Below are 25,186 nucleotides of genomic sequence, written 5' to 3'. Positions count from 1 at the left end.
GGATCTATGGTTTTGAGGGGTTTTCTTCCAGTTTTGGGGGTGATCCCGTTTTTGTTTGGAGTGTTTTTGACGTGTTTTGGGGTCTCCGTTGGGCTTCGTTAGGTCTCGTTGGTCGTCAAGGTAAATGGGAGTGGATTGTGGGTTTTGGAGAAGATCAGGTTAGTTTACGGCGGTTTGGGGGGGAAATTCATAGTTTCTGGTGTTTTTTCTTCTGATCCCGTTCTTTTTTGGGGTGTTTTAGACGTGTTTTGCTGTCTCCGTTGCGTTTCGTTGGGTTTTCCGTGTTCATCGTGGTGGAAAAGGGTAAATTGTGAGTTTTGGAGAACATCAGGTAGGTTTAGGGTGGTTTTGAGGTGGATCTATGGTTTTGAGGGTTTTCTTCCATTTTTTTGGTGATCCCATTCGTGTTTGTGGTGGTTTTGACGTGTTATGGAGTCTCCGTTGGGTTTCATTTGGTTTTCCGTGGTCATCATGGTGGAAAAGGGTAAGTTGCGGGTTTTGGAGAACATCAGGTAGGTTTGGGGGGACTTTGGGGGTGGATTCTTGGTATTTGGGCTTCTTCTCTTTTTTGGGGGTGATCCCTTTCGTTTTTGGGGTGTGTTTGACGTGTTTTGCGGTCTTTGTTGGGTTTCATTGGGTTCTCGTTGGTCGTTAAGTTAAATGGGAGTGGATGGTGGGTTTTGCAGAAGATCAGGTGAGTTTAGAGTGGTTTGGGTGTTGGATCCGTACTTTTTGGGGATTTTCTTCCAGTTTTGGCGGTGATCCCGTTCTTGTTTGGGGTGTTTTGGACGTGTTTTGGGTTCTCCGTTGGGTTTCGTTGTGTTTTCCGTGGTCATCATGGTGGAAATGCATAAATAGTGGGTTTTGGAGAAGATCAGGTAGGTTTAGGATGGTTTTGGGGTGGATCTATGGTTTTGGGGGATTTTCTTCCAGTTTTTGGGTGATCCCGTTAGTGTTTGCGGTGATTTTGACATGTTATGGGGTCTCCGTTGGGTTTCGTTTGGTTTTTTCCATAGTCATCATGGTGTAAAAGGGTAAATTGTGGGTTTTGGAGAAGATCAGGTGAGTTTAGAGTGGTTTTGGGATTGGATCCGTTCTTTTTGGGAATTTTCTTTTAGTTTTTGGGGGTGATCTCGTCCTTTTTTGGGTGTTTTAGACGTGTTTTTGGGTCTCCGTTGGGTTTCTTTTGGTTTTCCTTGGTCATCGTGGTGGAAAAGGGTCAATTGTGGGTTTTGGAGAACATCAGGTAGGTTTAGGGTGGTTTTGGGGTGGATCTATAGTTTTGGGAATTTTCTTCCAGTTTTGGGGGTGATCCCGTTCTTGTATGCGGTGATTTTGAAGTTTTTTTCTGGTCTCCGTTGGGTTTCGTTAGGTTTTGCGTAGTCATCATGTTGGAAAAGTGTAAATTGTGGGTTTTGGAGAAAAACAGGTGAGTTTAGAGTGGTTTTGGTTTGGATCTATGGTTTTGGGGCTTTCTTTCATTTTTGGGGGTAATCCGTTCTTGTTTGGGGTGTTTTTGACGTGTTTTGGGGTCTCTGTTGTGTTCTGTTGGTTTCTCGTTGGTCGTTAATTTAAATGTGTGTGTATTGTGGGTTTTGCAAAAGATCAGGTGAGTTTAGAGTGGTTTTGGGGTGGATGTATGGTTTTAGGGGATTTTCTTCCGGTCTTGGGTGTGATCCCGTTCTTGTTTGGGGTGTTTTTGACATGTTTTGGGGTCTTCGTTGGGTTTCGTTGGGTTTTGCGTGGTCATCATGTTGGAAAAGGGTAAATTGTGTGTTTTGGAGATCATCAGGTAGGTTTAGGGTGGTTTTGGGGTGTATCTATTGTATTTGGGGTTTTCTTTCTTTTTTTGGGTCATCCCGTTCTTGTTTGCGGTGATTTTGACGTGTTTTGGGGTCTCCGTTGGGGTTTCGTTTTGTTTTGCGTGGTCATCGTGGTGGAAAAGTGTCAATTGTGGGGTTTTGGAGAAGATCAGGTAGGTTTAGGGTGGTTTTGGGGTGGATCTATGGTATTTGGGGTTTTCTTCTGTTTTGGGGTGTTTTCCTGATCTTTTTTAGGGTGTTTTTGACGTGTTTTGGGGTCTCTGTTGTGTTTCGTTGGCTTCTCATTGGTCGTTAATTTTAATGGGTGTGGATTGTGGGTTTTGGAGAAGATCAGGTGAGTTTGGAGTGGTTTTGCCGTTGTTTCTGTGCTTTTGGGGATTTTCTTTAGTTTTGGTGGTGATCCCGTTATTGTTTGGGTTGTTTTTGACGTGTTTAGATGTCTCTTTTGGGTTTGTTGGGTTCTCGTTGGTCGTCAAGTTGGAAAAGGGTAAATTGTGTGTTTTGGAGAACATCAGGTAGGTTTAGGGTGGTTTTGGGGTGGATCTATGGTTTTGGGGGTTTTCTTTCGTTTTTGATGGTGATCCCGTTCTTGTTTGCGGTGATTTTGACGTGTTTTGTGGTCTCCGTTGGGTTTCGTTTGGTTTTCCGTGGTCATCATGGTGGAAAAGGGTAAATTGTGTGTTTTGGAGAACATCAGGTAGGTTTAGGGTAGTTTTGGGGTGGATCTACGGTTTTGGGGGTTTTCTTTCGTGTTTGGGGGTGATCCCGTTCTTGTTTGCGGTGTTTTTGACGTGTTTTGGGGTCTCCGTTGTTTTTTTTTTGGTTTTCCGTGGTTATCGTTGTGGAAAATTGTAAGTTGCGTCTTTTGGAGATCTTCAGGTAGGTTTGGGGGACTTTTGGGGTGGATTCTTGGTATTTGGGGTTTTCTTCTGTTTTTTCTTCTGACCTTGTTCTTTTTTGGGGTGTTTTAGATGTGTTTTGTGGTCTCCGTTGGGTTTTGTTTGGTTTTCCGTGGTCATCTTGGTGGAAAAGCGTAAATTGTGGGTCTTGGAGAACATCAGGTAGGTTTAGGGTGGTTTTGAGGTGGATCTATGGTTTTGGGTGATTTTCTTCCAGTTTTTGGGGTGATCCCGTTCTCTTTTTGCGGTGATTTTGACGTGTTTTGGGGTCTCCGTTGGGTTTCGTTGGTTTTTCCTTGGTCATCATGGTGGAAAAGGGTAAATTGTGGGTTTTGGAGAACATCAGGTAGGTTTAGGGTGGTTTTGGGGTGGATCAATGGTATTTAGGATATTCTCTCATTTTGGGGGTTGATCACGTTCTTGTTTGCGGTGATTTTGACATGTTTTGGGGTCTCCGTTGGGTTTCGTTGGGTTTTGTGTGGTCATAATGGTGGAAAATGGTGAATTGTGGGTTTTGGAGAAGATCAGGTGAGTTTAGGGTGGTTTTGGGGTGGATCTATGGTATTTTTGCTTTTCTTTCGTTTTTGGGGTGATCCCGTTCTTTTTTGGGGTGTTTTTGACGTGTTTTGGGTTCTCCGTTGGGTTTTGTTTGGTTTTGCGTGGTCATCGTGGTGGAAATAAATAAATTGTGGGTTTTGGAGAACATCAGGTAGGTTTAGGGTGGTTTTGGGGTGGATCTATGGTATTTTTGATTTTCTTTCGTTTTTGGGGTGATCCCGTTCTTGTTTGGGGTGTTTTTGACGTGTTTTGGGGTCTCCATTGGGTTGCTTTTGGTTTTCCGTGGTCATCGTGGCTGAAAAGGGTAAGTTGCGGGTTTTGGAGAACCTCTGGTAGGTTTGGGGGGACATTGAGGGTGGATTCTTGGTATTTGGGGTTTTCTTCTGTTTTCTTGGGGGGTGATCCCTTTCTTTTTTTGGGATGTTTTTGACATGTTTTGCGTTTTTTGTTGGGTTTCATTGGGTTCTCATTTGACGTTAAGGTAAATGGGATTGGATTGTGGGTTTTGGAGAAGATCATGTGAGTTTAGTATGGTTTTGGGGTGAAATTCATAGCTTTTGGTGTTTTTTCTTCTGATCCCGTTATTTTTTGAGGTGTTTCAGACGTGTTTAGATGTCTCCATTGGGTTTTCTTGGGTTCTTGTCGGTTGTCATGGTGGAAAAGGGTAAATTGTGGGTTTTGGAGAACATCAGGTAGGTTTAGGGTGGTTTTGGGGTGGATCTATGGTATTTGGGGTTTTCTTTCGTGTTTGGGGGTGATCCCGTTCTTGTTTGGGGTGTTTTTGACGTGTTTTGGGGTCTCCGTTGGGTTTGATTGGGTTTTGCGTGGTCATCATGGTGGAAAAGTGTAAGTTGCGGGTTTTGGAGAACTTCAGATAGGTTTGGGGGACATTTGGGGTGGATTCTTGGTATTTGGGGTTTTCTTCTGTTTTTTTGGGGGTGATCCTTTTCTTTCTTGGGGTGTTTTTGACGTGTTTTGCGGTTTTTGTTGGGTTTCATTGGGTTCTCATTTGACGTTAAGGTAAATGGGATTGGATTGTGGGTTTTGGAGAAGATCATGTAAGTTTAGTGTGGTTTTGGGGTGAAATTCATAGGTTTTGGTGTTTTTTCTTCTGATCCCCTTATTTTTTGGGGTGTTCTAGACTTGTTTAGATTTGTCCGTTGTGTTTTGTTGGGTTCTCGTGGGTCGTCAAGGTGGAAAAGGGTAAATTGTGGGTTTTGGAGAAGATCAGGTAGGTTTAGGGTGGTTATGGGGTGGATCTATGGTTTTGGGGGTTTTCTTTCGTTTTTGGGGGTGATCCCGTTCTTGTTTGGGGTGTTTTTGACGTGTTTTGGGGTCTCCGTTGGGTTTCGTTTGGTTTTACGTGGCCATCATGGTGGAAAAGCATAAATTGTGTGTTTTGGAGAACATCAGGTAGGTTTAGGGTGGTTTTGGGGTGGATCTATGGTATTTGGGGTTTTCTTCTGTTTTTTGGTGTGATCCCTTTCTTGTTTGGGGTGTTTTTGACGTGTTTTGGGGTCTCCGATGGGTTGCTTTTGGTTTTGCGTGGTCATCATGGTGGAAAAGGGTAAGTTGCGGGTTTTTTAGAACATCAGGTAGGTTTAGGGTGGTTTTGGGGTGGATCTATGGTTTTGGGGGTTTTCTTTCGTTTTTGGGGGTGATCCCGTTCTTGTTTGTGGTTATTTTGACGAGTTTTGGGGTCTCCGTTGTGTTTCGTTTGGTTTTCCGTGGTCATCGTAGTGGAAAATTGTAAGTTGTGTGTTTTGAAGAACGTCAGGTAGGTTTGGGGGACTTTTGGGGTTGATTCTTGGTATTTGGGGTTTTCTGCTGTTTTTTCTTCTGACCTTGTTCTTTTTTGGGGTGTTTTAGATGTGTTTTGGGGTCTCCGTTGGGTTTTGTTTGGTTTTCCGTGGTCATCTTGGTGGAAAAGCGTAAATTGTGGGTTTTGGAGAACATCAGGTAGGTTTAGGCTGGTTTTTGGGTAGATCTATGGTTTTGGGTGATTTTCTACCAGTTTTTGGGGTGATCCCGTTCGTTTTTTTGTGGTGATTTTGACGTGTTTTGGGGTCTCCGTTGGGTTTCGTTGGTTTTTCCTTGGTCATCATGGTGGAAAAGCGTAAATTGTGTTTTGGAGAACATCAGGTAGGTTTAGGGTGGTTTTGGCGTGGATCAATGGTATTTAGGGTTTTCTCTCATTTTGGGGGTTGATCTCGTTCTTGTTTGCGGTGATTTTGACGTGTTTTGTGGTCTCCGTTGGGTTTCGTTTGGTTTTCCGTGGTCATCGTGGTGGAAAAGGGTCAATTGTGGGTTTTGGAGAACATCAGGTAGGTTTAGGGTGATTTTGGGGTGGATCTATGGTATTTTGGGTTTTCTTCTCTTTTTGGGTGTTTTCCTGTTCTTGTTTAGGGTGTTTTTGATGTGTTTTGGAGTCTCCGTTGGGTTTCGTTGGGTTTTGTGTGGTCATAATGGTGGAAAATGGTGAATTGTGGGTTTTGGAGAAGATCAGGTGAGTTTAGAATGGTTTTGGGGTGGAACTACGGTATTTTTGCTTTTCTTTCCTTTTTTGGAGTGATCCCGTTCTTCTTTGGGGTGTTTTTGACGTGTTTTGGGATCTCCGTTGGGTTTCGTTTGGCTTTCCGTGGTCATCGTTGTGGAAAAGGGTCAATTGTGTGTTTTGGACAACATCAGGTAGGTTTAGTGTTGTTTTGGGGTGGATCTATGGTTTTGGGGGTTTTCTTTCGTTTTTGGGGGTGATCCTGTTCCTTTCTGGGGTGTTTTTGACGTGTTTTGGGGTCTCCGTTGGGTTTCGTTGTGTCTTGCGTGGTCATCATATTGGAAAAGTGTAAATTGTGGGTTTTGGAGAAGATCAGGTAGCTTTAGGGTGGTTTTGTTTAGATCTATGGTCTTGAGGGGTTTTCTTCCAGTTTTGGGGGTGATCCCGTTCTTGTTTGGGGTGTTTTCGACGTGTTTTGGGGTCCCCGTTGGGTTTCTTTGGGTTTTGCGTGGTCATCATGGTGGAAAAGGGTCAATTGTGGGTTTTGGAGAAGATCAGGTTGCTTTACGGTGTTTTTGGGGTGGATCTATGGTATTTTGGCTTTTCTTTCGTTTTTGGGTGTGATCCTGTTCTTGTTTAGGGTGTTTTTGACGTGTTTTGGGGTCTCCTTTGGGTTTCGCTGGGTTCTCGTTGGTCGTTAACGTAAATGGGAGTGGATTGTGGGTTTTGGAGAAGATCAGGTGAGTTTAGGGTGGTTTGGGGATTGGATCCGTGCTTTTTGGGATTTTTCTTTTAGTTTTTGGGGTGATCCCGTTCTTTTTTGGGGTGCTTTTACGTGTTTTGTGGTCTCCGTTGGGTTTCGTTTGGTTTTGCGTGGTCATCGTGGTGGAAATGCATAAATTGTGGGTTTTGGAGAACATCAGGTAGGTTTAGGGTGGTTTTGGGGTGGATCTATGGTTTTGGGTGATTTTCTTCCAGTTTTGGGGGTGATCCCCTTCTTTTTTGCGGTGATTTTGACGTGTTTTGGGGTCTCCGTTGGGGTTCGTTTGCTTTTGCGTGGTCATCATGGTGGAAAAGCGTAAATTGTGTGTTTTGGAGAACATCAGGTAGGTTTAGGGTGGTTTTGGGGTGGATCTATGGTATTTGGGGTTTTCTTCTGTTTTTTGGTGTGATCCCGTTCTTGTTTGGGGTGTTTTTGACGTGTTTTCGGGTCTCCGTTGGGTTGCTTTTGGTTTTGCGTGGTTATCGTGGTGGAAAAGGGTAAGTTGCGGGTTTTGGAGAACATCAGGTAGGTTTGGGGGGACATTGAGGGTGGATTCTTGGTATTTGCGGTTTTCTTCTGTTTTTGGGGGGTGATCCCTTTCTTTCTTGGGGTGTTTTTGACGTGTTTTGCGTTTTTTGTTGGGTTTCATTGGGTTCTCATTTGACGTTAAGGTAAATGGGATTGGATTGTGGGTTTTGGAGAAGATCATGTGAGTTTAGTATGGTTTTGGGGTGAAATTCATAGCTTTTGGTGTTTTTTCTTCTGATCCCGTTATTTTTTGGGGTGTTTTAGACGTGTTTAGATGTGTCCGTTGGGTTTTGTTGGGTTCTCGTTGGTCGTCAAGATGGAAAAGTGTAAATTGTGGATTTTGGAGAGCATCAGGTAGGTTTAGGGTGGTTTTGGGGTGGATCTATGGTTTTGGGGGTTTTCTTTCGTTTTTGGGGGTGATCCCGTTCTTGTTTGCGGTGATTTTGACGTGTTTTGGGGTCTCCGTTGGGTTTCGTTTGGTTTTCTGTGGTCATCGTGGTGGAAATGCATAAATTGTGGGTTTTGGAGAACATCAGGTAGGTTTAGGGTGGTTTTGGGGTGGATCTATGGTATTTGGGGTTTTCTTCTGTTTTTTCTTGGGGTGATCCCTTTCTTTTTTCGGGTGTTTTTGACGTGTTTTGCAGTCTTTTTTGGGTTTCATTCTGTTCTCGTTTGGCGTTTAGATAAATGGGAGTTGTTTGTGGGTTTTGGAGGAGATCAGGTGAGTTTAGAGTGGTTTTGGTGTTTGGATCCGTGCTTTTTGGGGATTTTCTTCCAGTTTAGATGGTGATCCCGTTCTTCTTTGGGGTGTTTTTGACATATTTAGGGATCTCCGTTGGGTTTTGTTGTGTTTTCCGTGTTCATCGTGGTGGAAAAGTGTAAATTGTGGGTTTTGGAGAAGATTAGGTAGCTTTACGGTGGTTTTGGGGTGGATCTATGTTTTTGAGGTTTTTCTTTCGTTTTTGGGGGTGATCCTGTTCCTTTTTGGGATGTTTTTGACTTGTTTTGGGGTCTCCGTTGGGTTTCGTTGGGTTCTCGTTGGTCGTTAAGGTAAATGGGAGTGGACTGTGGGTTTTGGAGAAGATCAGGTGAGTTTAGGGTGGTTTTGAGGGGAAATTCATAGTTTTTGGTGTTTTTTCTTCTAATCCCTTTCTTTTTTGGGGTGTTTTTGATGTGTTTTGGGGTCTCCGTTGTGTTTCGTTGCGTTTTCCGTGTTAATCATGGTGGAAAAGGGTAAATTGTGGGTTTTGGAGAATATCAGGTAGGTTTAGGATGGTTTTGGGGCGGATCTATGGTTTTGGGGTACTTTCTTCCAGTTTTGGGGGTGATCCCATTCTTTTTTGGGGTGTTTTTGACATGTTTTGGGGTCTCCGTTGGGTTGCTTTTGTTTTCCGTGGTCATCGTGGTGGAAAAGAGTAAGTTGTGCATTTTGGAGAACACCAGGTAGGTTTAGGGTGGTTTTGGGGTGGATGTATGATTTTGGGGGATTTCTTTCGTTTTTGGGGGTTATCCTGTTCCTTTTTGGGGAATTTTTGACGTGTTTTGTGGTCTCCGTTGGGTTTTGTTGGGTTCTCGTTGGTCGTCAAGGTGGAGAAGTTTAAATTGTGGGTTTTGGAGAACATCAGGTAGGTTTAGGGTGGTTTTTGGGTGGATCTATGGTTTTGGGGGTTTTCTTTCATTTTTGGGGGTGATCCCGTTCTTGTTTGGTGTTGTTTTGATGTGTTTTGGCTTCTCCGTTGGGTTTTAGTGTGGTTCTTGTTGGTCATCATGTTGGAAAATGGTCAGTTGTGGGTTTTGGAGAACATCAGGTAGTTTAGGGGAACTTTTGGGGTTGATCTATGGTGTTTGTGGTTTTCTTTCATTTTTGGTGTGATCCTGTTCTTTTTTGCGGTGTTTTTGACGTGTTTTGGGGTCTCCGTTGTGTTTTGTTTGGTTTCCATTGAGTTTTCCGGTGGTTGGGAGTGGATTGTACATTTAGGAGAACATCAGGTAGGTTTAAAGGTTTTTCGGGGGTTAAATCACGTTTTTTCTTCTGATCCAGTTCACTTTTGGGGTGTTTTTGATGTGTTTTGGGGTTTCCGTTGTGTTTCGTTTAGTTCCTAATGGATTTTATGGTGGTTGGGAGTGGTCTTTGGGATTTGGAGAACATCAGGTAGGTTTAGGGTGCTTTTCGGATTGTATCCGTGCTTTTTGGGCATTTTCTTCCAGTTTTGGGGGTGATGCCATTCTTGTTTGGGGTGTTTTCGACGTGTTTTGGGGTCTCCATTGGGTTTCGTTGGGTTTTCCGTGGTCATCGTGGTGGAAAAGAGTAAATTTTTTTTTTTTGGAGAACATCAGGTAGGTTTAGGGCTGTTTTTGGGTGGATCTATGGTTTTGGGGGGTTTTCTCTTTTTTTTTTTTTTTTTTTTTCTCCCAAGAACCATATAAATTACATGTAAAACATTGTACATAGAGATTAATATCAAAATGCAATACACATCACGTGCACTTTAAGCTGGACTCTAGTATATGGCAAACACCCAAGGGTACATATTGCGTTGAAACCACCATTTTTTTAAATGTCATGCATACCACATAATATTCAGTCTTTTGTTTTGTATTTCTCTGATTTTATACAAATATACCAGTGCTTATTATACTATTTACTGGAAAAGAATAAAAAAATCAAATCTGTGTGCCCTCTTCAAATCAAAATTTTGTTGTGAGAGCACCGGATAAATATATATACACACACCAACAAGTGTCATAAGCTTTGCCTTTGCTGAAGGAAGATGAATAGTACAAAGAAAATCTGTCTAGTTTGTTTTACAAGCTTGTCTTTCTCAGTACGGAACAAACTGACCTCCCTGGTCGAACTTTGCAGTTGCCCATTCTGCCTTTGTCCTGCAGAGAAGAGCAAGAAAGGAACAAATCTATTTTTGCACCCCAAAAACGCATTAGAGGAGGATTATCACACCCACCTAAGGGTACTGCCTTGTTTGTTTATAAAGCACAAAGCATTTCTCTTGGACAGTCTCTCTTGCTGGCCTCTTTTGTGCCTTCCATTTATAATAAAGATATTAAGATGCTTACCCCTTGCTTCACAGAATCACAGAATCACAGAATCACAGAATTTTCTAGGTTGGAAGAGACCTCAAGGTTTTGTTTGTTTGTTTGTTTGTTTGTTTGTTTAAAGAACAGTGGAAGTGGAGAGTCGGATGACAAGCAAGAACAAACACTAGAAACTCCTTGTTCTGCCCCTGCTTTTTAATCACCCAGCATCACCCCGGCTGCAAAACAGCCTCTGCTGATTTACCTGCTTGTTAAAGCACCCCACAGGCTGCAAGTGCGGTGTGCTAGGTGTCAAGTTATATTTAACGGTGCACACGTAACCATTCATCTTCCCACAGTCGAAGCACAGAACAGCCTCTTGCTAACAGAACTCATCCCTGCTGCTGCAAGAAACCTCAAGGCCTGCAGGAAAACCTCAAGCTAAGAGTTCCAAAGCAAAAGCAGAAAACGCATCATTTGTACTCTTTCTATTTGAGGGAATTCTAGCTGCTAAACGCTGCCTACATCTGAGGGCACGTTCTGAGGCTGCCGGGAAGGACACTCAACACCCACTGACAGCAGGAGTGCAAAGATGCCAGCCAAGAAGGCAAAGGTTAGAGCTGAACGCTGCCTCAGCTTCCTCCAGCAGCCAGCTTTCACCACGCTCTCTGAGACTTGGAGCCCCGAGTTACCGCAGCCGCCACGTACAGCTGCTCCTTGCTGGCCCAAACTATTTGAAGAGTCTTCAAACTTCAGGGACCTGTTTTACGACAGCCTCAAGATCAAATTCATCTGTTCCTGAAGGCGCTGATCGTCCTGCTGTTTCTGTAGCTGTCAAAGAACAATCCTGAACCGAGGCACTCGTCTGATCAAACAGTGCTTCGGCACAGATTTGTCTTTAGCTTGACACATCAAGGTGAAGAGGAATCGATTCTTGCAAGCAACCTCTCAAGCAGGGATCTAATAAGGTGACCAAAACGACAGATCTGTTGTGCAGATCTGAGCACGTCACTCTGCAGGGAATCACTTTCAAGCCTAAGATGTTTCACCCATCTCCCTGCCCCAGAGCGACACAAGGAAAGCTCTTAAGCAATTGCTAGCCTCTCCTCAGTGCTCACGAGTCCCAAATCACTAATTTTACAATATATAAACCATGGCAGCTGGCACCTAGTTGGCACACGGTGACACTGCACACGTTGGCAGTGTCGTCAGGAGCTGGAAAGTCAGGGGTGAGGGGGTTAAGGGAAAACCACACATCAGTTTAGCAACTTGGCTCCCGTAGGATACTTCCTACGGCAGGACTTTTAGCAAAGTCCCTCCCTCAGAGGGACCTGCTGGCTAATTAAAACGGGACTTCTGCTGGAGCAGTCAGAAGGCAGCAGGGTATCAGGAGATATCCAGTGGGCATCACCGTCAGTCTGTGGCAGTTTGGGGTCCAGGTATCAGTGGTTACGCGTGGTTTTCTCTGCTTCACTTTCTCCAAAGCTGTGAAAAAATATTTCTTTTACAGCACTGTACAGTCACACTTTACGGATGGAACCAGCTGCATCCACTTCCAGTACGACGGTGTTGGAAAAAGGTGCCTTTGGTGGTCAGGAGCACAACAGCTCTGGTGAGGTGTTATTTAAGTGTGTTCTTACATCTGAGTTTCCTCATAGCAGTATGGAGCTGAGGGGGTCCGGGTTTCCCAGGTAAGATTGATGGTTTTTCTCCTACCAAGCACCAGCTCAGTATACAAAGCTCTGTTAATAACACCCAAGCGTGTAGATGTTAAACTGAAACTGCTTTTAAACCTATTTGTTGTTACGAAAATAGCTTCATACACCATCTTCACAGGGTAAAAATTCACATGGAAGGACAGAAAAACCCAGAAGCGCTTCCTGAGCTTCACTTTACCAACAGCACCATCGGATTTAGATCCTGGCTGCCAGGCCAGGATGCAGGGTCTGTAAGCATTGCTGCGATGTGCAAGTGCCAAGGCAGGTTTCTGGCCTGCCCTGAATAAAATACCTTTTTTTTTTAATACAAACAGCGTGCCAGGTACGCTGTAATGCCAATGTGCCAGCTCAATAGAGGATGTCAAACAACAGAGGCGTTTATCCTAATTTCTGGCATGAAAACACTTTTAACAGCATTCTTTTCATGAAGAAACCCCTCTCTATCTTCTCCAATGCTCCAGGATCTGCTGCAGCTGCAGCAGCCGCGCTGGTACAACCCACATCTTTGCCAAATCTTTTCAGTAACTGTGCTTTACCTCGGCAATGTTGAGGTCACTCCTCTTCCTCCTCCAGCTGAGCAAGCAGCTCGCTGGCTCTGCCACACCGCAGGTGCGGAAGCGAAAGCTGGGAACACAGGAGTCAAACTCTCAGTGCTCACGAAGCCACCAGGGCAGAGGGCTGACACAGAGGCACCCCGGATCCGCTCTCCCTCCCCGCTGCGAGGCTCGCAGCAGCCCCAACCCGAAGCGCACACAATGCTTCGCATGGTGATGTCACCGCTGATTCTGAGTCCCCACGTGAGGATCTGCCTCACCACTCTCAACGTTGGTGTTTTTTTTTGTTTGTTTGTTTGTTTGTTTTTCTTTTAAACATTCTCAGCTTATGGGAAACCATCAGGTAAACCACAGATCGCTAGGGAAGAAGGCCCACACGAGGGAAGTCCGTGCTTTTCTTCCAGGCAGTGGCACGTGCTTTAACACGCCGCGTTCGACAAAGCAGCTCTCCCCGTTTTGCTCAGTGGCAACAGGCACGACTGCAACGCACACAGCTGTAGGCAGCACCTGCAGGTCCCAAACCCTTAACCCGTTTTTAGAGAGCACCAATTTTTTAAGTAGTGCTTTTCCCTTAATCCAGGACCCCTTCTTTCCTTTATTTCTATCGGGTGGCTCTCCTCCATTTTCCTCCTCAGTGTCTGAGCAGACACTGGGAATCATTTCCGGAGGAAGGGCACTGCTGAAGCTCCTCCATCTACTCTCCGAGAAAAGAGAGTATGTTAAAGAATACATCTTTCCTTTCTTTTCCCTTTTTTAAATACAATTTCTGAAATCAACGCTGCGGCCTGGCAGCAAATACCTACGGGACTAAAGATGATTCCTCATCCTCACTGTAACGTTGTAGTTTACCTCCAAACGAACCCATCTCCCCAGGAAGCGGCCATTTGAGATGGGAAGGGGCAGAGCAAGAGGAAGCTCTCCTTAGCCTAGCTCTTCCCCCAACACCACCTCGCCACCCAGCACCAAATTCAACTCACCTGCTCCACCCGATCACTCGAACGGGCGTCCGACGCTGGCACACGCCGCAGCGGTGGTTCTTATGTGCCTTAAATCACCTCTCCGCAGAATATCTCGGGTCTGTATGCTCAAATAACGCAGTATTTGAGAAATAACGCCCAGAGCTCACACTCTGAGTGCAGCCCAACAGCACCGAAGCACCGGTAGGCTAAACATTCCGAACCTGGCAACAAGGCTGACCCAAGCAACAGCACGGAACCCTTCTGCACCTTCAGCGTGGACATCAGCGTAAGGAAACACAGACCTCCTCGATCCAAATTTTAAGCGAGAAACGCAAAAGGTCACCCAACCGGCTTGTTTTCAGCAAGCTAAAGGAGAAATTAAGGCAACAACCGGGTGCATCCAGAGTTAGTCAGATCCTGAAGGCAGTTCCTTGGGGGAACGGAGGAGCAACGCGCCAGATGAGGGCTGCCTTACAGCGTGCCCCTTAGAGGCACTGCTACGGAAGGAAGGCAGAAGGTTGGAACTCGAAAGAACTCGCAAGGTGCCCGTTAAGGGGGAAATCTTTCATTTTTTTCTCAGCAGAACCTCCCCACTTCCCCCCCTCCCCCCAAGAAGGCAGCCCGGGGACTCTTTGCTTCCTTAGGGAGAGGGCAGGGACGGGGCAGGGTGGTGGGACAGATGGCCAGAGGGTCGGATGGATGGACAGACAGCCGGACAGAGGGCCCAGCAAGGCCTGAGGAAGGGCTCAGGAGCAGGAGGGAAGGGCAGGGCGAGGGGAAGGGCAGAGAAGTACAAATCTTTTTTTCCTTGTGATAACTTTTCTTGACCAAAATCACGATTGTGAATGAGGCAAAATGAAAGATGAAACATGGGGACGTGCGGATACTCACGATGATGCAGCCTTCTATCTGCATGTTCACCTGCTCATAGAGCCACACCTGGATCCTCGACCTCTGCAGAACGAAGGAGGAGAGTAAGTCGGGCCACAAACACTGAGCACTTTTGTTCTCTCATGTGTTCAGAAATACCTGCTAGCCACAGCCACGACAGCTCCCAAACGCTCCGAGGAGCAACTCTCAGGGGCAGTTTCAATGAGCAATCTGACATTTGAGCGTTATACCATCGGGTGAATACTACACGTTTGGTGAAGAACACGTTTCCAGTCACAAGGGAACACCCCTGCACGCCCGGCTACACGAGGGGGAAACGCCGGGCTCCTTGTGCCCACCAGCACGCCGCACATCTCCTGAATCTCAGCTGAATCTCAGCTTTGTCCTCCGCAGAGTCAGTGCCCACGCCCAAGCGCGATGCTGATGGGACCCGAACATTTGCTGTAGCAGGCAGCAGAGCCAGCAGCTCAGGGGAGCAAGTTTTAAAACCAAGAGGCACTTAAACAACCTTTCATCGACCCCGTAACTGCGGCAGAGTCCCGACTGCTCGCCCCGGAGTCCTCACACCAGCAAAAAGCACCAACCAAAGCCTGGGGGAACTTTGGTACAGCACAAGAGAAGGGAGTGGGGGTAGCGGAGCCGCATGGCAGAGCTGCTGCTTTTCACCATTTGATCCTCCCTGATAATTGAAAGGAAGGCTGGGTGGGCTGACCCCCACCCCCACTCCTGGCAGCAAGTTTGGTCCACAACACACTGCAATAACGATTCTGCTCCCTGCCACCCCTACAGCTTCATCATCTGACACGGGTACAGTCAAAACAATGGCATACACGAGTAAAAGTCAAGAGTTGACATAGTAACTCCAGGATTTGGCTATCAACTGTCCGAGAAATCAGAACACCGAAGCTTCACAATGTGCCCAACATCGAGTTGTGCCAAGGGCGGAGGAAGGAAGAAGCTTTACGTTTAAGCCTTCAGAGCATCGCTCCATCAGAAGATCGATTTGCAGCCACCATGGCGTGCCAATGGAGATCTTTCTGTGCCAAAAGAAGTGCTTTGTCCTCTCAATATCGAAGGTAAGAGAATGGATGCACAAGACCTTAACTCTGACCAGCAGGGAAATTTAGGACAACTGAGTGCAGATCCTGCCAATTTCTACCACTTTGGACCGTGCTTTAAGTCTCATTGCAAAGCCTCAGTTAGAAAAAGGATCACCTCAGGGTATCCAACAAGAAGAACAGTTTTAATTTTTTTTTTTTTTTTTTTAATTCTACCATAGGACTACGCAGTTCAACTGTCAATCATCTCGGAGAGTTCAAGGAGGAGGTCATCCTCGTCCTTCCCTGGGTCTAAGTCGATTTCGGCTTCCAGTCTGCCTCCTGAGGTTTCCCAAAGTAGCTTCTCAAAATCTTCATCCGCAGATAAGGGCGCGTTCCCTGTGGAACTCAGCCGGTGTGTCCGTGCCTCTTCTAGCTGGGAAGAAGCTGAGGTCGAGGTCTCGAGATCCATCTCCATCTGCTCCTCAAATCTTTCCGGGCTTCCAAGACGCACTTCAGGTCTTGGGAGAGCAAGAAAGAACAATCAGGATATGCCATTTCTTAACGGGAAATCCCTTTCCTGCAAACCGGCTCTTAAAATTGTAGGCAAGCCCTCCTACGCTTCAATCTTACACAGGGATTGTTATCAATCAACCCAGGGCTACATTTAGAGCCCGATGCGTTACCAGGTACATTTTTCAGTCTGGGGGTTTATCTGTGAAGCCAGGGCACCTGGAGTTGAGGTGGCATTCTTGAGGACCAAAAGGCAGAGGACACTACTCATCATCTATCACCTCACGAGGAAGTAGAACTTCACCTCATCCTCGTTCAGGTATTCAGACAACCCAAGAAGTCACCGGAAAGCTGTGCTGACTTGCAGCATTTCAAGAAAGCCTAATTAAGCAATCCTGCTAGCTGCTAGAAAGTGGTTTCAGGTGACTTATTCCTTTGATGGATTTTGGCTTCAATTATCTCAGAACCCTCATTTTTTCCCACATGTGACAGAACTTATGTTTCCCTGGGGATATACACTGATTAAGAAAAAGAACAAGTTGGGGTTGTCACCTGTTTGGGGGATTTTCTTCAAGTCTGATGGCTGGGACGTGCTCCGGCACGTCTGAAACACCCTAGAAAGCAGCAAAACAGTATTTATGACACATGGGTAAAAGATTCCTTAATAGCTTTTTCCTCCACACTGCTTCTCCTCTGGCATTGCGGAGCCGTGGCCAAAATACAAAACCAAGGTGCTCCTGAAGAAAGTTCACATTCACCTGGAGGTTACTCATGATCTTGTGTCTTTTAAGAACATGGCATTAATGGACAAAATCCCGCACACCAGAGAAATCACAGCATCAGAGTACCGGTTAAAGAGTGCCATTCATCTCATAAATACAGAAGGGTTCTACAAGCATCCTGGAGACAGCTACTGGATTTCAAAGGAAACAGAAGGCCTGCAGAACGTTTGAGTTTTCCACCTTTTCAAATAGAGGAGGGTAGAAATTTAACAAGGGATCCATCGCTGCATTAGCCCCTGGCCTTACCATGGCTGCTTTTCTGGCTGGAGGTCCCATCATGTCAGCATCAAAGGCAGTCTGTAGTTCCACAGCTGCTATGGCAGAGGGATAACTCCCAGGTGCCTTACGTTTCAGTGCCTTCTTCTTGGGGAAAGTGACTTTCCCACGCGAAGGCTTCGCAGGTGTCATAAAGTTGGCTAGAGTAAAAGGAAGAGAGAACTGATACAGTCTTGCTCTGCCTCAGGAAAAATCCAGGTTCTCTTAATCATTTCCACAGTCCTTCTACACACTTAAATGCATTTGGCCAGCACAATTACACCGCCATTGCCTGGATTCTCAGGAATCTTTTCCACATAGGAAACTCTGTCTACCAACAATCCATACAAAGGAACAAAGAAACCGAAGAGCTACAGTAAATAATAATCCAGGACAAGGGAAACCTCAGACACATAGCAATCCTAAGTGCAAGCTAGGTTCACAAATATAGACGGCTTTTATATTTAAAGTCCTGCTCCCGCTAGGAAAGGAAAAAGCAGCAGTTATAGTAGGACAAGAGTGTATGCAACTGTTGTACCAGCTTCCTCTCCCTTGCAGTGATGTCCCACAGTTAAGTTGTTCTACAAAGTCCACATTTGTAGTGTCATTTTCTAGTCTCCCGTTCCCTACCTAACATCTGGCTGGCAGGAAAAGAAACAAACTAAGAAAAAGAAAGTACACCCTTCGCTTCGTAGCATTGCGTGGCCAAATGCACCCAGCCAGAGTTACAGCATGAGAATTGTCATCTTCTGTCTGTATTTCAGAAGACAACCTAAGTAACTCTTAACCTTCAACACTTACTTTTAGCTTCCTGGCCCTGAAATTGAGCTGCCACTTTCCCTGCTGGTTCAGTATTAAAGAAGCCAGCAGTAGATTTGACAGCAGCTTCCTCCTGCCGAAGCTTCTCTTGTTGTTCTCTCTGTTGCCACTTCTCCCACCGTCTCTCTTCAAAGCTCTTCTCTGGACATTTACGAGTTCCACTCTGCTGAGTGGGCTAGAAGGAAAGAAAAGTAGTGCATGAATAGGACAAAAAAAATAAATAAAATCCGTGGAGATTTCGTTAAGAAAATCTGATCAGCAATCCCTCCAAAATGGTCTTGATGTGGAACAGCATATTAATCTCGTTCAGGTTACTGTTGGTTTTTTTTTTGTTTGTTTTTGTTTTTTTTTTTTTTCCATAAAATTCTGCCTGTAACAAGAGCCATGCTTTACTACGGACACAGTCTCACATATCTGCAATATCCACTATGGCAAGCTTCTTTAAACAGCTAGGGTGTTCTGCTGTACATCTATTTATCACATTCTTTTTAAGCAGCAGAAAGTCATACAAGTTCCCCTATACAGTATCCACTGACAGATTGATTTCCTTGAACACAGAACTCTGGCCTTCTGTATTAAATCCTTCATGTCTGACAGATCAAGTCAGTAAGAACAAAAAGAATTCCCTCCACGTTAACTGTGTAGATTTCAGCTGGTGCTAACAGGGTTTCTTTGTTGCTGTGGTATAGACAGACTGATTCCAAGTTTGAGGATTACAGAGCTGTCTGGAAATGCTGCTGGCGATAGGATTTAGACTGCACTGCAGCTCCTACCAGCTGCTGAAGGGTAAGAACACACTCAAGAGGGTGGCACACGGTGAGTAACAAAACTTGACAGAATTATCAGAAATTGTACGAATGGATGTGTGTCTTCACAGAGGACTCACCTGTACATCAGGTCCAGAGGAAAGTTTAGGAAAAGGCCGGTTCAATTCCACTGCCTTCTTTTCTTCTTTTTCAGGTGCTTTAAAAAAAGACAAAAAAAAGTGTTGTCAACGGCAGAAATAAAGAAAGCTGGGTACTTGTTTCCTTTGTGCATTTATTTCCTTGTGTCCCATGAGAGAGAGAGAGAGAAAGGCTACAATGTGCAAGCCATTCAGCATTTATCCATGAAGCAGATCCTGAGCAAACTGAACTTGCTCAATATGGGAAGCACCTCACTGGGGCAGGCATTAAAGCATCTTATTACCTGTTAGTTTTGTGCTCCATAAAGATTTCTGCTCTGCTGGGGCAGGTCCGGGTTGTGCTGAGGGAGCTGGCACATCTCCTTCACTCTGCTGCATCCGCAGAGCTTTCTCACGCTTTATTTCTTCCAAGGTTTTAACACGCACTTCTCCTTCTGGCTTGACTTTTCCTGCCGGCTCCTTCGCCTGCCCTTTGCTGGGCCCGGACAGAGCGAGCTGCTTCTTGGACTCACCCTGAATTTTGCTCTTGCTATGGCATTCTCCTGCTTTTTTCTTCTCTTCTACCAAGCGATTATTCTTTTTTTCAGACAAGGCTTCAGAGAAAGTTTGGATGCGACCTGCACGAGCAGCTCTTGCCCCTGCGCTGGAATCTTCAGTTTTACCATGCCCTTCAGCCTGGGCTTTGGCTTGAGTTTCGCGTCTCTGAAGAGCTTTCTCGTGACGGATTTCCTCCAGTGTTTTCACATGGATCTCTCCCATCGGCTTAGCAGCCTTCCCTGTCATCATCAAGAAATGAGGAGAAGCACCAACATCTAAAGAGAGTCCAGCAATATTTTAAGTCTCCAAAATTTGTCAGAGCACTAAGGAAAACTCATCTTGAGCGTTCCCAATAATGCATCTTAGAACAATATCCTTAGGACAACATTCTCCTCTTCCTCTGAGCCACTTGTATTTTGAAGACCAGCCCTATCCAGAGAGAACTGCTACACAGAAATGCTGCTTTACTTTATTACTTTTTCAGACTGCATTTCAAATTCCTGCTCCTGGCAGTGGTTCTATTCTAATTGTACGTAACGGTTCACAGAAGCAGCTAAAAACCTTGACAAGGCACAAGTAGAAAATAAACACACACCTAGAGCCAGAGTTCTGATAGTGGCTGTCAGAAGAGCTTCAGCACTCAAGCAAGAGGCGTCAGTTCTTTGTTTTCGTTTAAATTAGTTTGTAGGGATGTATGAAAGCAGTCCAAGTTCGTGGAAAGGAAGGAGGAGAAAGCACATTTAATATCTAGCTGTTACCTCTCTCAGTACTGGTCTGCTTAGGAGGTAATCCCAGCCTGTCCTTCAGAGACTTGGGAACTCGAACTGCAAAACAGAAAAAGAACGAATTAGGGAGGCTGCATAATGTCAACTTCAGGTTCACATTTCAAAACAAGACAGGAAAGGTGACTTTGAATCCCAGTGATTACGACCTCAGCCAACATGCAAAAAGAAACATCACTGGAAAAGGACAAACAGAAAGACTAAATACGAAACCCAGGAATCCAATCCAGATGCCCGTTTAGTACCTGTCTCTCTCTTGGGTGCTTTGTCAGCATTTCCCGGAGCCTCTACCTTCTTCCCCAGCCTTTCAGCAAGGCTGCGCTTCACTGGAAGGCTGCTTACATCATCTTCAGAGAAAACAAGGAATATTGTAAGAACTTTTCTTTGCAGGAAGGTTTGAGAACAGTCAACAATAAGCTTCTCTTTTTCAAGCATATTTTCATAGAATTGCCTTTCAGCTGCTAAATGATTTATTTATTTATTTATTTCCCATTTCTGCCGTCAACACAGATCTCCACTGCAATGTATTTTCCTTTCATACACCACAAATAATCTTTAATGCAGTCATATATAGAAGGCAGCACCTACGTAACAGCTCGTAAAAAGTTCTTACCCGCGGAGGCTTTCCGTTTTCCTTGTCTATCAGCAAGATCTACTCGAACCACAGGTTCCTCCCCTAAAACAAAAGGGAATTTTTTTTTTCTATTTCACAGAAACCAGTAGCCAACAGAAATAGTATCCTGTTAGCCCATGTCCAAAAAACCCCAGTCAGACACTCTTTTGACAGCTAAACCACATAAACTCATATTTTAACTATAATTAACATAGAAAAAAATATTAATAGTCTCAGTGCTTGCTTCAAATTCCAGCTGAGATAGTAGAGAGTGAATCTGAGTCTGCTTGACACCTATACTTTGTGCAGAACAAAGCTGCATAAGCAAGCAAAATATTCTTAGGTACAAATGCTGAGAAATATTCCTTTCTAAGGTGAATGTCTACGAGTAAAAGTACTTCCACACTTTTTTCCCTTTAAAAGGCATTTGCACAGCTCTAAACAATTTATATACAAACTCCTGTCATACTGCGTCCACACCTGCCACTGTACGCCTCTTTAATGCTTCAGAAATTGCTTCTTATATAGCACTGGCTTCTACAGCTCTTTCTTCTCGTTACTCTTCTGTTTTTCAGTTACCCCCCTATTTGCATACTGACACTTTTTTTTTTTTCTCCTGCCGCTGCACTTAACCTGAGCACCAAATCTTTCCAGTACAACCAGGGACTTTAAGCATAAAAGCACGTTTTGAACAGAAGGCAGCACCAGAAGGCTAACATGGGTGAATTGTTTTAAGTATTGCTTAACCCTCCAGTTTAGGAGTAATGAAATCAAAACAAAAGCATTCATTATTACCTTTCTTGGAAGACACTGTCACAGTTCTCACCACTGTCCGGACATTTTCCTCTTCTGGAGCAGGAAAAATCATAGAATCAACGGGACGAAGAGAAGATCTTGAAGAACCTTCTGTTCAGAGCAACCAAAACGTAAGGAAGTTTGCCCAACATAAAAAACTATCACAAAGAACAAAAAACTTTAAATGATTTGTTACTGTCAAAAATACAGCAAGCAGAGCATGTAAAGAAGAGAGGTGACTAATTTGCCTCTGATTGCCCTTTGAACTCCCATTTAGAATACCAGCTGGCTGAGAATCAGGTTGCTTTATGCCCCCAGCTAAAAATGGAAGTCTGTCCCTCAAGCAGCTCCCAGTCACCATCACCTGCCGTGAACAGGATAAGAAAGTAGGGAATATTAACTCACCACCGTGTCTCTTATTTTTTTCCTTCATCTTCTGCCATTTGATTTCCTCAAGTGTTTTTATTCCAAAATTCAGATTGCCCTCTGAAAACAGGAAACAGTTCATGAGACAGGCTTAGAGGCACTCACTGAGGACCACAGGTCCTCAGGCTTCTTAGCGCTCAGGAACTTTCTGAAGTATTTCGAATAAAGCCTGTCAACACTCCTCACAAGTGAAATAGCCATAGAACCAATGGCATTTTGCCCCTCCTTTCATCCTTCAGGGTTCAAAATGTAGTTTTAATTTTAATCCATTTACACGATATTAGATCCACATTTTAATCCATTTACACGATATTAGATCCCTCTATCGTTAGATATGGCTTATCAACAGTGGTTGCAAGGCTGCACGTGCAGCCATTTAAACTCCATGCTGTGGCCCTGTTTTGTTCTCCAAAAGTAAAGAAAAGGAGTTCACCTTTCTGACCCAATGGGCACATGATGGTATTAATGGCAGAAATGAGATCATGGAAATAACCGACTCCATTCAGCACCCCTACATTTTGTTGTGTTTTTACACCACGCTGCTTTTGACTTAACTGTCAAGTTCTTCTGATTTATCCTACTAAGGTGCTGGCATACCTTGTTTAGTAGTAGTAGAACTGCCTTTCCGAGTGGAAATCACCCGTAATCCATTTTTGCCTTCCGCAGCTGGATGCTGGACGGGAGTTTTAGTTTCTTCTCCTTCCTCAGAAAGTTGGTCTGAAGGGGAAAAATCGATTCAGTTATGCATAGACCAGGTTGGTCATGATTACGTAGCTCATGCAGTGACACTTCAGCCCATGGTTCATATAAAAAACTTTGTTGCTGTTTTGTTTTTTTTGTTTGTTTGTTTGTTTGTTTGTTTGTTTGTTTTTAAACAGCTACACTGACCTGATGAACTCCTAAGTAGAATACACTAGGACAAAACATCTAGGACTCTAGATTCTCTCTGCAGCTTTAACTACTACACAACACATTGCTCTTCAGACAGAAAAAAGAAATTTCCTTCCTAGTTTCACATAGAACTTTACACAAAAGACCAGCTAAAGCCAGGAGTGGTTCTAAGCTTTCCTCCGTTTCAGCTTCTGTCCACTGACTGCCAGACAAAGCCACCAGTGACCTGGCCAGACTGCCTGCCCTATCGCTAGTCAGACCTCAGGTCATCTGTGATTTATACATTCATTTACAGCACAGATTCCTTCCAAGAACCAAAGATTTAACACATTCATTTACAGCACAAATTCCTTCAAGAACCAAAGATTTAACACATTCATTTACAGCACAAATTCCTTCAAGAACCAAAGATTTACACAATCATTTACAGCACAAATTCCTTCCAAGAACCAAAACATGCTCACCATCATCATCTTCATCATCATCTGCAGCATTGATTACAACTGGAGGGTGTGTAGGGCTTGGGACATTTTCAGAGTTTTCCACTTTCGTCACCCCCTTAGCTGTGGAGAGGGATTTGACTGGACAGAAAGTTTGTTTTGCTGCAGTGACATCTGAGCCACTTTCAGATCATCGTCCGCGCACTCAGGCGGACTTGGCAGTGTAGCTAGAGGAAGACGAGGATCATCGGTAATATGGCAGTTTAAAACTTTGACCACAATGCAAAGAGATGGTAGCAAAGGCAGATAACCCACACAGACAACGAATTCAGCATCTCCTTTTGCCCATCCCATCACTGCTTACACCGTGAACAATGATTTCCCTTCCAACAACAACACATCTCCCTACCACCCAGCAAAAGAGGAAACAACAGGAAGCAAACTGCAAGGCAAACATCACACAAAGCAAAGAGAAGCTGAGCACGAAAGCAGAAAACAAACACCAGCAGTACACTCGGTGCAGTACACCTATGACTGCAGACCTTTTCCTGCCCTCACAAATGAACAGTTACCTGACGCCCCCTACAGGATTGGCACCCACTAAGTACTACTCAAAATTAATTCTTCAGCGCTTAAAGAAAAAGGACCTAAACTCACTCTTGCTTGGTGGTAAGAATTGTCCATCGATGTAACGTCCCTTTGCATGATGAAAAGCACAGTTGGCTTTCTGACAGCCTCCCGGCTGGTTCTCCCAGTAGCAAGGAATCTCACTGCGCTTTTTCTGAAGACAGAAAGAAAGAAAAGCTCGTGATAACATGCACCTGAGGCTTGCAAAGAGATGCACAGCTCCAGATCGTGACAGCTGTCACAACACAGTGCTGAAACATCATTCCAAAGGTCAGTTTCTCAGTTAAGTGTAGTATTTCTGGGCATATTCACAAAGTTTGCATAAGCTGTAACCACTATGCACATTTAGTTTGGTCATCACTCAGTTTGAGAAGACAGGCACTCTCAGACATCAGTTGAGGGTGGCTTAAACTAATACACCTAGGATTATACTAGGATTATTCAGAGGGAAAAAGAACATCTGAAATTGCCTAGGCTAACCCTGTCTAGAACTACTTCTTGGACACTTAGTTCTGCTGCACCTTTAACTTTCCCCACTTCCTACCCCAGGCAGCTACAACAGCGTTGTCTGAAGGACTGTGGGTCAGAAGACACCTGATAGTTCATTATCAAGCCTGCTCCCATGAGGATAGAACAGCCTGTTTATTACCCCCCTGCTCCAGCAGGTTTTAGCAGTCTATTTAACAGCTATTCTGCATCTCTTGAGAAAACTGTCAGCATCTAATAAAAAAAAATAAACAAATATCTTGCTAAGACATACCTAAGGCATTGATTTTATTTCCCTCTGCTTCCTCCCACCCCCCCTCTTGGTAACAGAAACCAGTATGATTTTGAAGCAAACAAATCTATCCTGCAAAAGCACAATCAGTACACCTACGGCACTGAAAAATGCTTTTGTGGATTTATTTTGAGAACACATTGTTAGGCACTCACGTCAATTTCCATGTGTCTGAATCGGCAGACATTCCTGAAACAACGACCCTTCTGCCACAGCTTGCAGACCGTCTCATTGCCCAGAGCAGCTTCGCAGTGGCGGTAGGCACATTTGTCTCCCTGGAACCAAAAGGAAACCAACAAGGAAAATAGAGTACAGCCTCAAAAATGGCCATGCTGCTGCCTAATGGTGCTACAACTGAATTCACAATCTATCTGGTTCTCAAGTTAACCAAAGACCAGTGTGCTTCCTCCTCCTAATCTACTCCTTCCTGAAAAAAAGGGGGAAAAAAAGCAAAGCAAAGGAAAGCCAGCCATACCTTGCTACAGGTAGAATAGAAATAGAAGTAGCAATCGTCTCCTTGTTTAGACATGCCGACGAGTTCTGCTAACAAGCTCGGGTTCTCTCCACAGGGACTTCCTCTGCTCTTGGAGAGAGCTGTCTTCACCCTTGCTTGGGCTGAAAGTCTTCTACTGGCTTGTGATCAGTGAAATCTTCTTTTTAAAAGTAACCCGAAAGAAAGTAACAAGTGAAAAATAATGAGGAACCAACATTTTTCCAGCTTTCTTCAGTTAATCAAATCAAGTTATCAGTCTCTCAAAGAGAGCAAAGCC

General features: G+C 44.5%; 1 protein-coding gene and 1 pseudogene across 2 annotated transcripts; both read right to left on the bottom strand.

Annotated features, from left to right (window-relative positions):
- Nucleotides 1–15,438: 15,438 nt before the first annotated feature.
- Nucleotides 15,439–19,299, bottom strand: LOC311429016 (zinc finger CCCH domain-containing protein 11A-like). The gene is made up of 6 exons (XM_084540181.1): nucleotides 18,812–19,299; nucleotides 18,510–18,586; nucleotides 17,606–17,798; nucleotides 16,796–16,965; nucleotides 16,320–16,381; nucleotides 15,439–15,775 (listed from the first exon to the last, which is right to left on the bottom strand). The coding sequence occupies exons 1-6, from the start codon at nucleotides 19,284–19,286 to the stop codon at nucleotides 15,508–15,510; spliced, it is 1,245 nt and encodes a 414-aa protein (XP_084396307.1). The 5' UTR covers nucleotides 19,287–19,299; the 3' UTR covers nucleotides 15,439–15,507.
- A 512-nt stretch (nucleotides 19,300–19,811) lies between these two features.
- LOC311429014 (zinc finger CCCH domain-containing protein 11A-like) lies at nucleotides 19,812–25,066 on the bottom strand (annotated as a pseudogene). The gene is made up of 10 exons: nucleotides 24,892–25,066; nucleotides 24,572–24,691; nucleotides 23,669–23,792; nucleotides 23,036–23,238; nucleotides 22,278–22,397; nucleotides 21,660–21,740; nucleotides 21,255–21,365; nucleotides 20,460–20,522; nucleotides 20,092–20,193; nucleotides 19,812–19,888 (listed from the first exon to the last, which is right to left on the bottom strand). The product of its transcript is annotated as a zinc finger CCCH domain-containing protein 11A-like (transcript).
- Nucleotides 25,067–25,186: the final 120 nt, after the last annotated feature.

Source organism: Aythya ferina (assembly GCF_964211825.1).
Source record: "Aythya ferina genome assembly, contig: HAP1_SCAFFOLD_239, whole genome shotgun sequence".
In the NCBI taxonomy this organism is placed as follows: domain Eukaryota; kingdom Metazoa; phylum Chordata; class Aves; order Anseriformes; family Anatidae; genus Aythya; species Aythya ferina.
Note: the sequence above shows the minus strand (reverse complement) of the source record. Positions and strands in the feature narration are given on the sequence as shown.